This window comes from Muntiacus reevesi, chromosome 4 (genome assembly GCF_963930625.1).
Source record: "Muntiacus reevesi chromosome 4, mMunRee1.1, whole genome shotgun sequence".
NCBI lineage: Eukaryota > Metazoa > Chordata > Mammalia > Artiodactyla > Cervidae > Muntiacus > Muntiacus reevesi.
The window spans coordinates 35,323,765-35,337,538 of record NC_089252.1 but is presented as its reverse complement, the minus strand read 5'-3'; the positions used below and the strand labels follow the sequence as shown (position 1 = coordinate 35,337,538).

Below are 13,774 nucleotides of genomic sequence, written 5' to 3'. Positions count from 1 at the left end.
CTGAATCCTAACTACTAGGCTGTAAGGGAACTCCCAGCAATTCTTCATTGACGAAATTCACACTGCAAAAACTATTGAAGAGAAATGTGCAATATGATTAACAAATCAAGGCATATTTCTAGTTTAAGAAAACATGGAAGTGTATTTTTTCACTAAATTTGGCATTCATTTATATCGCAGAACTAGTGAAATAATAAGAAATGCAAAATATATGATTCCTCTTTTAAGTATTATCCTGTCATTTCAAGCCCAACATAAAGAAATGGCCTTGTATAGTATAAAAATGAGCTCCTATTGTTTAATTATTCCTAATAAAAAAATTCAAATATTCATCAGTGGATATCAAATAAATAGGTCACGTGACATAATTCTTTATTCCCACTAAGAGGAAATCAGACAAATAAGACATTATGTTCCATTTCAACCAAGAATTTTAAAAGTTAAGAATAAGTGACGAGAGACACAAGTGAAAAAGATATAAACAAATTCTACTAGTAAGATTTAAATATGGTACTATACAAAGATTTAAATATTTTCTACCTCATGCTATTTGTTACTGGAGTGTAAAGAATCAGAACACTAGGAATTTATATTATCAGACATTATTTTACTTTGAAATTAGGCCTCCTAATATAAAACAATATAATTAATGTCTCTCTATTGCTTGTCCCTTGGAATAGTGATTCTTTAACACGAATTTGATTTCTCTCTAAAAGGGAATTAATTCTAACTAGTATTTTCAGATACTCAAATTATTGATGAATTCATAGGTGAAATAACTGCCTGCACCGGTCAGATGTGGAGAAACTTCACCTTATATTTAAGATAATTACTTTTTAGTCCAAGAATCCTCCCACAAATTTTAATGCTGCTACTTATCTCTAAATCTAAACATATGCCTGCTAAAATGTAGCAATCTCTTTTTGAAGTGTTCAAAAGACATGCAAAATAATATTATCTTAAATTAACATCTATAAAAGTAAATTTATAAATATAATTGCATAACTATGAAATGATTCCATGAAAATCTTTAGCAGACATTAGATGTACAAAAATGATACAAATTAAAGTTTTACTAATAGTATCTGAAAGTTACAGACTAAAAATATTAATCCTATCCATTTCATAATAACTGTAAGTAACCAAGTCATAACCTCAAAAAGTTAAGAATACTTAGAAGATGAAACTTATCTTTTTGATACTAATATTTAATAACTAATAAGTAGTTAGTTTTACTTAAAAGGAATCTATTCTTTAACTAATTCTTAACACTGCCATTTTGCTTCTTTCTTTAACAAAACAGTTAAATGCCTTCCAATTATAAAGCGAGGTTAAACATCATAATAATTTACACTAAGGTAATTTTCATGGAACTTTAAATTTTGAAAAAGGAAAACACACCTATTCAACAGGAAGACACAATCTTCTTTATTAACCTCACTGTATATTCAGAAAGGATTAAAAAACACACACATTTGCTGGGCCACAAAACTGTACCAAAAGTATTTCCTTACAAAATAACTTCACAAACCAATTGTCCTGGACTGACACAAAGACATCTATCGACATACATTAGCATGAATTAGTACACAATTCCAAATGTTTTTGCAGCAAATTTCTAGCAGACCTTTATTCCCTTAATGAGGGAGTGTACAACTTCTTTAACTCTTTAAAAATAGTAATAAAAAATTACAAAATAACATAAATGTAGAATTAAGGCTGAGACTATATAATCTAGTATTAATAAAGTCAAACAATGTTTATAAAACTGACGCTGCTGCATATTATATATATATACATATATACACAAGATCAATCTTTAGAAATTTAAAATGCTACCATCTGTTAAAAGTTAACCCACCAATTTAATATTTTTCCATGTATCTTAAGATGTGAATTCCGAGACACCTGTGCTTTTCTATTTTTATTCTGAATTACAAGTTTCCTCTCATATTTACAATTAAATACCTAACCTCTAGAACTTTCCTTAGACACAACAATAACAGTTCTGTTAAATAAGTTCACACAAAAGTAATAAAAAGGTCTGCTTTCAAGAAATAGTTCTAGCATATTTGTGATAAACATACTGAAAAACAGTACATACACTTGTCTTCAGGATTAATAAATGCTATGTGCCAGCGGTGCAGTCACTGCTGTAATTGCATATTTTCCTCTTACACATTTGCAAGATAATAACAACCAAAGGGCCCAACAACTGGAATAATTCCAGTAAGCCCACACTGTCCAGTGAGATTGACAAAACTGAATGGTTGCTTCCAACCCTGTTTGGCTAAACATGGAAATACAAGTCTAGATTCTTGTATCACCCCCAGAAATACGCAACACCCTCTTGGTCTTCTGAAACAGAGCTGCAGAAGGCAGGGCATTCTTAGGGAGACTAACGGCCTCCTCTTCTGTCATCTCTCACACATCAGTTTTGGTTATAATCCTGATTAAAGTGGAAAAAAAAACAGTTAAATTCTATATACCAAAGTTCTCCTCCCCTGTAACTCTCTCATCAGACCTCCCTGTAACTCCCTCATCAGACCTGGGTGGTTAAATACGCAGTGGAACTGTGTTCTAGTAATTATAGTAATTCTTGGTATAAACAGACTTAATTAAATCCTTGTACATAAGTATTTCTTTCACATGTATGCAACAAATAAAAGCTTGACAGAAAAGCAGAAGTTAACATATACAGAGGAAGAGATAAATTCTGTGTAGCATAGTTCTTTGGAGTGGTGTATCCTACATCCAAATTTTGCAGATGATTGGTTATTTTCCCCTTTCCTAAAATGAAATTACCATTTAAAAGTTTTAACAAAATTTATAATGCTTATTAGAGAAAGGTCACAAAGATAAAGCAAAAACATTCAAAAATACCCATAACTCTATTTACATACAGAGGATGAACATCTTAGTATATACTTATGCAGGTATTTTCTTACTCAGATATATATTTTTTTTCTTTTTGGGTCGGGGGGGGGGGCTGTGCTGTGGTCTTCGTCGCTTTGAGTAGCTTTTTCTCTAGTTGTGGCAAGCAGGGGCTACGTTCTACTTGTGGTACAAGGGCTTCTCATTGAGGTGGCTTCTCTCGCCGCTGAGCACAGATTCTAATGGGCGCACAGGCTTCAGCAGCTGTGGCACATGGGCTCAGGAGTTGGGCTCATGGGCTCAGCTGGGGCACAGGCTCAATAATTGTGGCACACAGCCTTACTGGGGTCTTTCCAGACCGGGGATTGAACCCATGTCTGCTGCACTGGGCAGGCAGATTCTTTACCACTGAACCACCAAGGAAGCCCTATATTTTCTTTTTAAACAATAGTTCCCTGAACTGCCATCTCCAAATAAAAGACGTGTAGTTTTGGTAAAGAGCTAATCTGTAATCTTTATGAGCAGAAAATCGATTAGAAAACCTAAGTCTCCACTGAAGAAAATGAGTCTACTGCATAATATATACTGCTAGGTATATTCTGTTGATTCTAAAATCCACATTTCCCCACATATAACATCTCTGAAATCCACCTTATAATGTCATGAGTTCATCTGCAGTGTTTTCTTTCAGTGCCTCATGGAATAATGATGCTTCTAGTAATTACTGACATCTTATAGTTGATGAAATATGGTATATAATCACTATAAAAGCCAACAATATGTAAATACGTAATACACAAACACTAATAATAACATATTAACACATACATTACGTTGCTATTTCCTCCTGCTGAATTTGTTTTCCATTGTAAGGATGAAATCACTATTTCAATATTAAAGATACTTTCATTTCAAATGCAGTAACATTTTTGATATAGTGTGATTTACAGAGAACAGGTAGAGACTAGGGATGAGAAAATTACTAATTAAACCTTGATTTAATTTAAAGTGACATTAGATTTCCCAAAGATAAGCAGGATATAAACAGGAAGCCACAGTCTAGAATACAGCAAATTTGCAACCTACATCTTCTCATCTGCCACCACAAAGCTTGATGACAACAGCTTTTTTATGTTTGTCTTTTGTGTATGCAAAAAGCTGTACTGACAATATGGATCTCTCTCTGAAAACATTTACACTCTTCCCCCTTTTCTTGTTATTCCACCAATTTGTTATGAATTTTCTTGGTGTTCTCTTTTGTCAGTCATTGTACTGGGCCTTCAACAGGCCCTTTCATCCCTGGAAATTCTCTTCCACATGCTGTTTCTTCTTCATTTTCTTCTTTCAAGGATTCCTGATAGTCTGAATTGGTTCTCTACATCTTCCCCTTTCACTTCACATATTTTCCCCCCTCTTCGCCTGGCTTCTGCTGCTGTCCTCTAAGGGTTTTAATTTCAGCAATGGGATCTGTAATCCTGTTCTGGCTAAATTTTTCTCCTAATAGCCTCTTGGTTTCACGAATGTAACTCCTTCCACAATCTAATCAGAAACTACACAGTTTTTTTTAAGAGTTCAGCTGAATCATCTTCCAGGGTTGGTTTTGTTATTTATCTTGTATTTCCCCTCACATATTGTTGACCCCCCTCATATGCATGATGACTCTCAGCTGTACAATTACATTTAAGAAAAAGGACTGTGCTGCTGGTCTGGATTTAGTCTACTGTTAATAAAAATAGAACTGTTTTCCCATTAAGGCTGCTCTCTGAGTAGGAATTTTAAGGGATGAGGGAGCAGGGGAGTGGGCAAGAAGGCTTTAAGGGTATGGGTGGAGAGCCAACTAGCAGGTTGCTAGTTTGTAGATGCTGGCAACAGACAAGCCTCTAGGGTGCCACCAGACTACATCGGAAGCCATGATACCAACTTTTAATTAACTAATTAACGTTGTTATCTAACTTCCTGGTGAGAGTGTTAATACCGAGAAACAAGAGAACAGAGCTCTCAAAGCCTGGGGCTGAAAACCTGGCATGGTCTAGACTCTGTTTTCTCTCCTTTTCCATTTCGCTCCCTCCTGTTTTGGGCTGGACTTCTCTGGCTGAGTTCAAGGTTCCACCAGGCAGACTGTGTCCCACTGTCTCTTGATTATTCCCAGAACCTCCTCCTTGATATTCCAGCCTTGTTTCTATTCTGCAATCCCCAGAAAACCTCAATCAAATGTGAAGGCAGAGGAAGACAGATTCAGACATGCAGTTTCTATCTATACACTTTTCCTAAGAAGTTATAAGAGAATGACAATGAAGCCAAGAAAGCCAAGAAACAAGGGATTCAACCCAAGAGAGCAGCCAAGGAGGACTCAGAAGACCTACAGGGTTACTAGTAACAGTTACTAAAGCAGGTGGAAGAATACATGATCAAGTTACACAGTGAAAGAAAAAAGAAAGAATATTAGAAACTCCAGAGACATTAACAACATTCAAGAAATAGTCTAAATAAGTACTGGATTAAAATTCAACATGATTTTAAGAACTGATGGTTTCGATTTACTTGACTCTGATGTTTGGACACTGGTGGCCTAAGTAGGGTCATGACATTAGAATCTTACAGAAGGAAATGTAATCCTAGCAAACAATTCTGCCTATATCATCATCAGAGCCATAATAATATATGTTGCTTATCACTTAATAACTTTGAAAAAAGCAGAGGTCTTCGTTGATGGTTGCAGGAGAGAACGTAACCAAATAACTACAAGAAAGGGAAATTTCTAAAATAATTCAGAACAATTTAACCCAAAAGTCATGAGATGAGCAATGCAAGACAGACCTCCACACCAAGGTGCTGGGTGGGCTGCACTGTCTGAAAACTGAAAAAACAAGACTGACATATGTAAATGTGTACCAAACAGGGAGGCAACAACAGAATAACTAAAGCAGTTAAAACCAAGGCTGCCTATGGGAACCAGGATGGTAAGGGTACAGAGGAATAAGATCTCATCACCAGGAGCTCTTTCGACAGCTGTGCTGTCCAGTCTGGGAGCCACGAGCCACGTGTGGCTCCAGAGCACTTGCAATATGGCTAGTCCTAACAGATTTGCTGTCCTCTGAATTCTGAAGACTTTGTATGAAAGAGAATTTTAAATATCTCATTAGTAATTTCTATACTACTGGCAGTATATTGCAATGACAATACTTTGTATACTGCGTTCAATAAAATATACTATTAAAATTTAATCTCGCTGTTTCTTTTAAAATGGTGCCTAGAAAATGTTAAATTATATGTGTAGTTCACGTTATACAGTATACTATATACATACATCATTTGATTTATATACATGCATTACTTTAATGAAAATACCATTACTATTACTAAATACCATTACTAACAAACTAAAAAAAGAAACATAGCCCATACCACCTCTGAATTGCTACAAAATCTTAATTAACAAGTTCCAGATCAATGGCATCGGTTGTAGTTCTGCAGTGACTCTAAGTCTTAACTGTAGTAAGTCCATGCAAGAGAGCCTATAACATGGACTTTAGTCTAGAACTGCTTGGCAGGAACTTCCTCACTTGGTCTCTTAAAAAACTGGAAAAATGTTCCCCGCCTACCATAAAATACTTCTCTACCATTTATGGCAAGCCTACAGAAAAGCAGAAGAAATAATAAACTTTTGCCCTTTCTTGTTTTGATTTGGTATCACTTTTTTGTCTTCTAGTGTTTTAGAATATATCCCAGACATCATATTATTTGTTAAATACCTCTGTACATACTTCTAACTGTATATTTATTTTACTGTAAACTCTATGATGCTGCTATACACAAAAATCACAACTCCTCAATATATCTATAATATCCAGGTGATTGAAAATTTACCCAAATTTTTTCAAAATTATCATCTTGAAGATTCAAATCCAGGTCCAAAGAAGTTGTACAATATGCACTTGACGGTTACACCTTTCAGTTACTTTTACTCTATAACCAATGGTTCATCCTTCTCCCTAGGTATCTTTGCTACAGCATGCACGCTTCTCATCACAGTGGCTTCTGTTCTGGAGCAAGGGTTCTAGGACACACGGGCTTCAGTAGTTGTGCCGCATGGGCTTACCTGCTCTGTGGCACGTACAATCATCCTGGACCAGGGATCGAACCCATGTCCCCTGCATTGGCAGGCCGATTCTTACTCACTGTGCCACCAGGGAAGTCCCTCCCTACATTTCTTTTAATGTCACTGATTTATTAACAAAATCATCATTTACAGTGTCCCATTCTTGACATTCTAGATTTGGCTAATTGCTGCCTGGTGGCATCATTTAACTTGTTCCTAAATTTCTCTTCTTTTCTGTATACTTTTGCAGTTAAATTGAGGGCCCTTCTCCAACTCATGAGAGATTTACGCTCTAACACCTTAAGGTATCTGTTCCATGCAATGAATTAACCTCCTTTTATTCATCAAGAACGCCAGCTGTGTGAACTGTCCCAGGAGTGTCACGGTTTTCTGCAGTGCTCAATTCCTGCACAGAACTCCAGCTGAGAAAGACTGAGTGGAAGCTTCATTAGATTCAGGTTATTTCTTACTGAATCACATAATAGCAAATATTCTGCTTTTTAATCAATGGATTCAGGAGTGTCAATCTGATCTTTCCATTAAGTTCCCCCCTCAATTTTTTATCTAATCATTTGTGTATCCATAGATTATTACCGCCTAAAACCTATTATTTTATTAGGAATGGCAAAAAAGTGATGTTTTAATTTTGTAAGACTTCTTATATACTTTATTCTCATATAAAGAACTTTATAAAGAATAACTTCTATAAAGAACTTTCTCCAGTTATTTGGTTACCCAGAATGTTCATGTAAGGAAAGAATGAACATGTCTTTTCTACATGAATATTATCAATGTTCACTGTAAGGACCTGGTGTCATTTCTTCAAGATACTATTTTGGGAAGAGGCATACTACGGCTTCCGTCTAGCTCGCCAACCACATCTTAGGGGCTCCTCCCTCTTACCCACTATCCTTTAGGCTCACAAGCATCTTTACAGTTCCTCAGACATGCCAGGCATGTTTTCTCAGAGCTTTCACGCCTCTTCTTCCTCTGACTATAAGCCATCCCTACAGAGCTGGATTCCCATCCTTCAGTTCTCTGCTAAAATGCATCTTCCTAGACAGCCAATCATGTTCTCCTATTGTTCTGTATCACTTCATCCTCTGTTCTTCTGTAAAAACTTAACATCATTCTGTATTTTTACATACAGAAAAAGGTTTACTTTTTTGAACTGTCCCTCTTCTGTACAAGATTACAGACCTCCTATGGGGGCAAGAACCATGTCACGTTTATTTACCCAGGAACACAGAGCACAAAATAATCAAACAGTTACAATAAACACAGAATACATAGATGGAGAGGGCATGGAATTATACCAATTCTAAATATCATGGTCTCAGTGGAACTCATCAAAGGTCAGTAGCAGAAACTTACGCAGGTAGAGTCTGAATGAACGTTCGTGATAATGTACAAGAAACCCCAGTACTATGGGCCTTTCTGTGGGATGGCCTTACTAGTATCTAATCTGAAATGGACAATTTTCTTCATTTAGTTAGGCTGCAGATGGCTCTGCTGGCTTCTTGGTGAGCTGTGCAAATGGTATGTGATTTTCCAAACCATAAACTATAAGCAACTTTTAAATGAGCAATGTACGAGTGATTCTGCATAGTCCATACTTGTCAAGTTGCTGAGCCTAAAAAGCAGAATGCAATGTGCTTGAAAGTTTTCAAATAATCTGCAAAAAATCTTTTAGAAAATGATTTTTTAGAATATCATAGGAGGAAATATAAAATAATTCCATCTTATTTTCATTAGCCATCACTCAATTCGGTTAAAACGAAAACAAAATTAATTCTGGTTCAAAGTAGGCAAGTAAACACCCTCATGCTATTTTTAAAGTATGATGAGCCAAGAGCTTTGAGGGCACAGTAGCCTCACCTGTTTTGTCTTGCAGCCTCTCTTCTTATTCTTTTGGGAGGAACTGGACAGTCTGTCACTGGATGAGGCAGTGAATCATTACATTTACGTGTGGGAGTCATTCCTGCAAAGACAGAAAGAAAACAGAGAAAATTAACTTTTAAAAGACCAGAATTATTATAAGCAATGAAAGCAAATACCTCTTAATTTATAGAAGAAGAATTAATAAATAATACTGGGAATGCTTCTTATTATGACTGCTGAGAGAATAGCTTACAAACACTTGTCAGTTCACCCAGAGGTCGAGAGTGTCTATGATTTAAGTTCTGGGTCATTCACGCTCTTTCTTCGTGGAGCTCAGTTCTCTCTAATCACGCACACTATCTTCATGCAGAGAAAGATCTCGCAGAAAGTACAGTACCTAGTTTTTGCTCTATCAGTTTGAGATTCTTTTCGTGTTCATCAAGTTCTTGTTTCTTCCTCTTCATGTCGGGAGTGTGAAGGTACTTCAGCTGCCCGTTGAGGTCCTCGTTCACGCTGCCCAGCCTGCACACAGCAGCGCGGTACTGCTGAAGAAGATCTACAAAGAAACCAGACATGCGATTCAAACTACTGCTATCATATCAGAGCACTATGTCAGGAAAGAAGAGCCAGCAACACTGGGTGCTGTGTTACGGTAACACATGGAACTACTTCCAACGTTCACAGTAAACAGATGAAAGAAAAAGTCACAGTTTAGACCCTGGCACAAGACTGGTGCTTATTAAATCTTAATTTTCTTCAGCTGCTTGACTTTAATAAATTTATTGTACATATATTAACCTTAAAATGCATTCCAATATACATTAGGTGCAGACAACTACTGTTTGACTCCACTTACATGAGGTAACTAGAATAGTCAAATTCAGTCAGAAAGTACACTGAGTAGATGCCAAGGGCTAGTGGATGGAAGAGAGGTTTGGAGGGGAATGGGGACTTAGTATTCAATGGGGACAGAGTTCCAGTTTAGGAAAGTGAAAAATTCAGGACATGGATGATGGTGAGAGTTGCACAACAACATGAACGTACTCAGTGCCACTGAGCTGTATAGTTTAAATATGGCTGAAATAGTACATTTTATGTGACAGAGGGTAAGATGGTTTGACGGCATCACCAGCTTGATAGACAAGAGGCTGATCAAGCTCTGGAAGTTGGTGATACACAGGGAAGCCTGGTGTGCTGCAGTTCATGGGGCTGCAAAGAGTCAGACATGACTGAGTCACTGGACTCAACTGAATGTGACTTTTACCACAATTAAAAAAAAAAAAATCACTCTCCATCAGTGTTTACATCCTGTTTGATATTCAGTATTCAATCTAATTCCACAAAAATTTGGGGTGGGGGGAAGAATGCATTAAACATGGCATTATTAGAAAATTATTGCTTCCAATAGACATGGTCATTTCCTTAAACACAGCTTTCAAACACTCTTGACACTTAGCTTTCACAAAACTTAACTTTCTTTACTTTGTTTAAAAATACATTGGTCAAGTTTGAGACTATTTATTGCCTGTTTGTATGAATTACTAGACATTATAGGTTAAATACACTGGCTATACTTTAGTCCACGGGCTAAGAATGGTTTATACAGTTTTAAGTTATTCCATTCTAAACGGTTATATAAATATGTTCATAACACCGTCAATTTTGTCTCCTGGCTCACAGGACTAAAATGTTTACTATTTGACCCTTTGAGACTCTAGTCACACAAAAATGTTCAGTGTTGATGGGAACAGGCATACAAACACCCATATGTTTAATAAATATATACAGTGGGTTTACATATGAACTTGTGGAAGAAATCAATTTAGTCAAGAGTACATGATATATGAGATTTTCTATACTTTAAGGGTCAATAACAGTATTTAAAAAAACTATCCAGCTTTCTGGGAATGAGTAAGCACGCACACACCCCTATGAAAACTTATGAGCATATTCATATATATTTAAATATGAATTCCATATGTGTAATTCAGTAATGACAAAGTCCTTATGTGTCTTAATTCCTTATGACTTATTGGGAACTCAAAGGTGGCCACTAAAAAAAGTCTCTGGTTTTCTGGTTTGACAGTACTTCTAATTTCATTTTTCTATGTGCATAAAATAGTACTTATTTTCTATGTGAATGAGGTACAAAATGATGTCCAGACCCATATGTCAGGGATGCTGCCTAATTCAGAAGATAATATACAAAAATTTTAAGTCATTAAGGGTTGAATCCTACTTAACTTTGTAAGTCATGAGGTTCTTTTACCTTTTAAATACTCAAGAAACAGTATATTCAAGAGCTTTATATTAATCAACTTGCTATTTATAAAACTGAAAGATGGAGTATTAAATACTTTCTATTAAATGGAACACTAACAGGAAATATTTTATGCCTAAGATGGACAGAAGCAACTTAACTCAATATGCCTTTGCTGTTTTTGTTCAGTTGCTCAGTTGTGTCTCTTTGCAACCCATGGACTGCAGCACATCAGGCTTCCCTGTCCCTTACCATCTCCCAGAGCTTGTTCAAACTCATGTCCATTGAGTCGGTGATGCCATCCAACCATCTCATCCTCTGTCGTCCCCTTCTCCTCCTGCCTTCAATCTTTCCCAGCGTCAAGGGTCTTTCCCATCAGTCAGCTCTTCACATGAGATGGCCAAAGTACTGGAGTTTCAGCTTCAGCATCAGTCCTTCCAATTAACATTCAGGACTGATTTCCTTTAGGATGGACTGGTTGGATCTCCTTGCAGTCCAAGAGACTCTCAAGAGTCTTCTCCAACACCACATTTCAAAAGCATCAGTTCTTCAGCACCCTGCCTTCTTTATGGCCCAACTCTCACATCCATACATGACCACTGGAAAAACCATAGCTTTGACTAGATGGACCTTTGTTGGGAAAGTGATGAGTCTGCTTTTTAATATGCTGCCTAGGTTTTTCATAGCTTTTCTTCCAAGGAGCAAGCATCTTTTAATTTCACGGCTGCAGTCACCATCTGCCGTGATTTTGGAGCCCAAAAAAATAAAGTCTGTCACTGTTCCATTGTTTCCCCATCTATTTGCCATGAAATGATGGGACTGGATGCCATGATCTTCGTTTTTTGAAATGCTGAGTTACTAACCCAGCTTTTTCAATCTCCTCTTTCACTTTCTTCAAGAGGTTCTTCAGTTCCTCTTCACTTTCTGCGTAGTGGTGGTGTCATCTGCGTATCTGAGGTTACTGATATTTCTCCCGGGAATCTTGATTCCAGCTTGTGCTTCATCCAGCCTGGCATTTTGCATGATGTACTCTGCATACAGGTTAAATTAAGCAGGGAGACAATACATAGCCTTGATGTACTTCTTTCCCAATTTTAAACAGTCTGTTGTTGCATGTCCGGCTCTAAGTGCTGCTTCTTGACCTGCATACAGGTTTCGCAGGAGGCAGGTAAGGTGGTCTGGTATTCTTATCTCTTTAAGAATTTTCCACTGTTTATTATGATCCACACAGACAAAGGCTTTAGTGGAGTCAATGAAACAGATGTTTTTCTGGAATTCCCTTGCTTTTTCTATGATCTAGCAGATGTTGACAATTTGATCTCTGGTTCCTCTGCCTTTTCTAAATCCAGCTTGTACATTTGGAAGTTCTTGGTTCAGATACTATTGAAGCTCAGCTTGGAGGACTTTTAGCTAATATGCCTTAGCAATTCCCAATTTTTTGATATGAAATGGAATTCCTATTTACCATGGTGTTTATAAAAAAGTCTTTAATTTATTTAATAAAATTTCACCAAAGAGAAAAACCAAAAATTCATATTTAATTCTGTTTATAAATGATTTTAGAGCTCATGCATTATATGTTGTTTGAAATTTTTAATTATATAGGAAAAAACTAATGATGCTTTACTATGAAAATAGTGAAAAAATACTTTAAAATATAAAATTAGTTCAAATGAAAGGACAAAAACTCAAATCACAATGTGTTCATTTCTATATGCTATTTATTAACAAAGATATATAGATTATTTCAATGTATCCAGGGAAAGAAACAACACTACGAAAAATAATGCAAAATAGTTGAAAATACCTATATCTGAAGAGCTGTTACTAGACAAGTATTTGGGGTTGCTAACAAAGCAGATTCAGAAAACTAAGATCATGGCATCCAGTCCCATCACTTCATGGCAAATAGATGGGGAAACAGTGGACACAGTGGCTGACTTTATTTTTCTGGGCTCCAAAATCACTGCAGATGGTGATTGCAGCCATGAAATTAAAAGACACTTACTCCTTGGAAGGAAAGTTATGACCAATCTAGACAGCATATTAAAAAGCAGGGACATTACTTTGTCAACAAAGGTCCGTCTAGTCAAGGCTATGGTTTTTCCAGTGGTCATGTATGGATGTGAGAGTTGGACTATAAAGAAAGCTGACTGCCAAAGAATTGATGTTCTTGTACTGTGGTGTTGGAGAAGACTCTTGAGAGTCTCTTGGACTGCAAGGAGATCCAACCAGTCCATCCTAAAGGAGATCAGTCCTGGGTGTTCACTGGTAGGACTGATTTTGAAGCTGAAGCTCCAATACATGGGCCACCTGATGTGAAGAGCTGACTCATTTGAAAAGACCCTGATGCTGGGAAAGATTGAAGGCAGGAGGAGAAGGGGATGATAGAGGATGAGACAGTTGGATGGCATCACCAACTCAATGGACATGGGTTTGGGTGGACTCCAGGAGTTGGTGATGGACAGGGAGGCCTGGCGTGCTGCGGTTCAGGGGTCGTAAAGAGTTGGATATGACTGAGTGACTGAACTGAAGAAGGCAGAAGCAATCTTCTCACCACTGGAGGATGCAAGCAGTGAGACAGGTAAGTAGATTTTATTCAGTAGCATTTAGTTCTCTTCAAACTTTCTGTTCTGCATTGGCAAAAAAATGATAAATAC

At 36.9% G+C, this 13,774-nt stretch overlaps 1 protein-coding gene across 1 annotated transcript in view; it reads right to left on the bottom strand.

Annotated features, from left to right (window-relative positions):
* Positions 1 to 340: 340 nt before the first annotated feature.
* Positions 341 to 13,774, bottom strand: part of SMCHD1 (structural maintenance of chromosomes flexible hinge domain containing 1) — a 123,420-nt gene continuing 109,986 nt past the window's right edge. The window contains exons 46-48 of the mRNA XM_065932515.1: positions 9,252 to 9,410; positions 8,852 to 8,954; positions 341 to 2,449 (exon numbers count right to left, since the gene is read on the bottom strand). Of these exons, the coding sequence (XP_065788587.1) occupies positions 2,425 to 2,449; positions 8,852 to 8,954; positions 9,252 to 9,410 (287 nt within the window). The 3' untranslated portion in view covers positions 341 to 2,424. The remainder of the gene's footprint in view (positions 2,450 to 8,851; positions 8,955 to 9,251; positions 9,411 to 13,774) is intronic.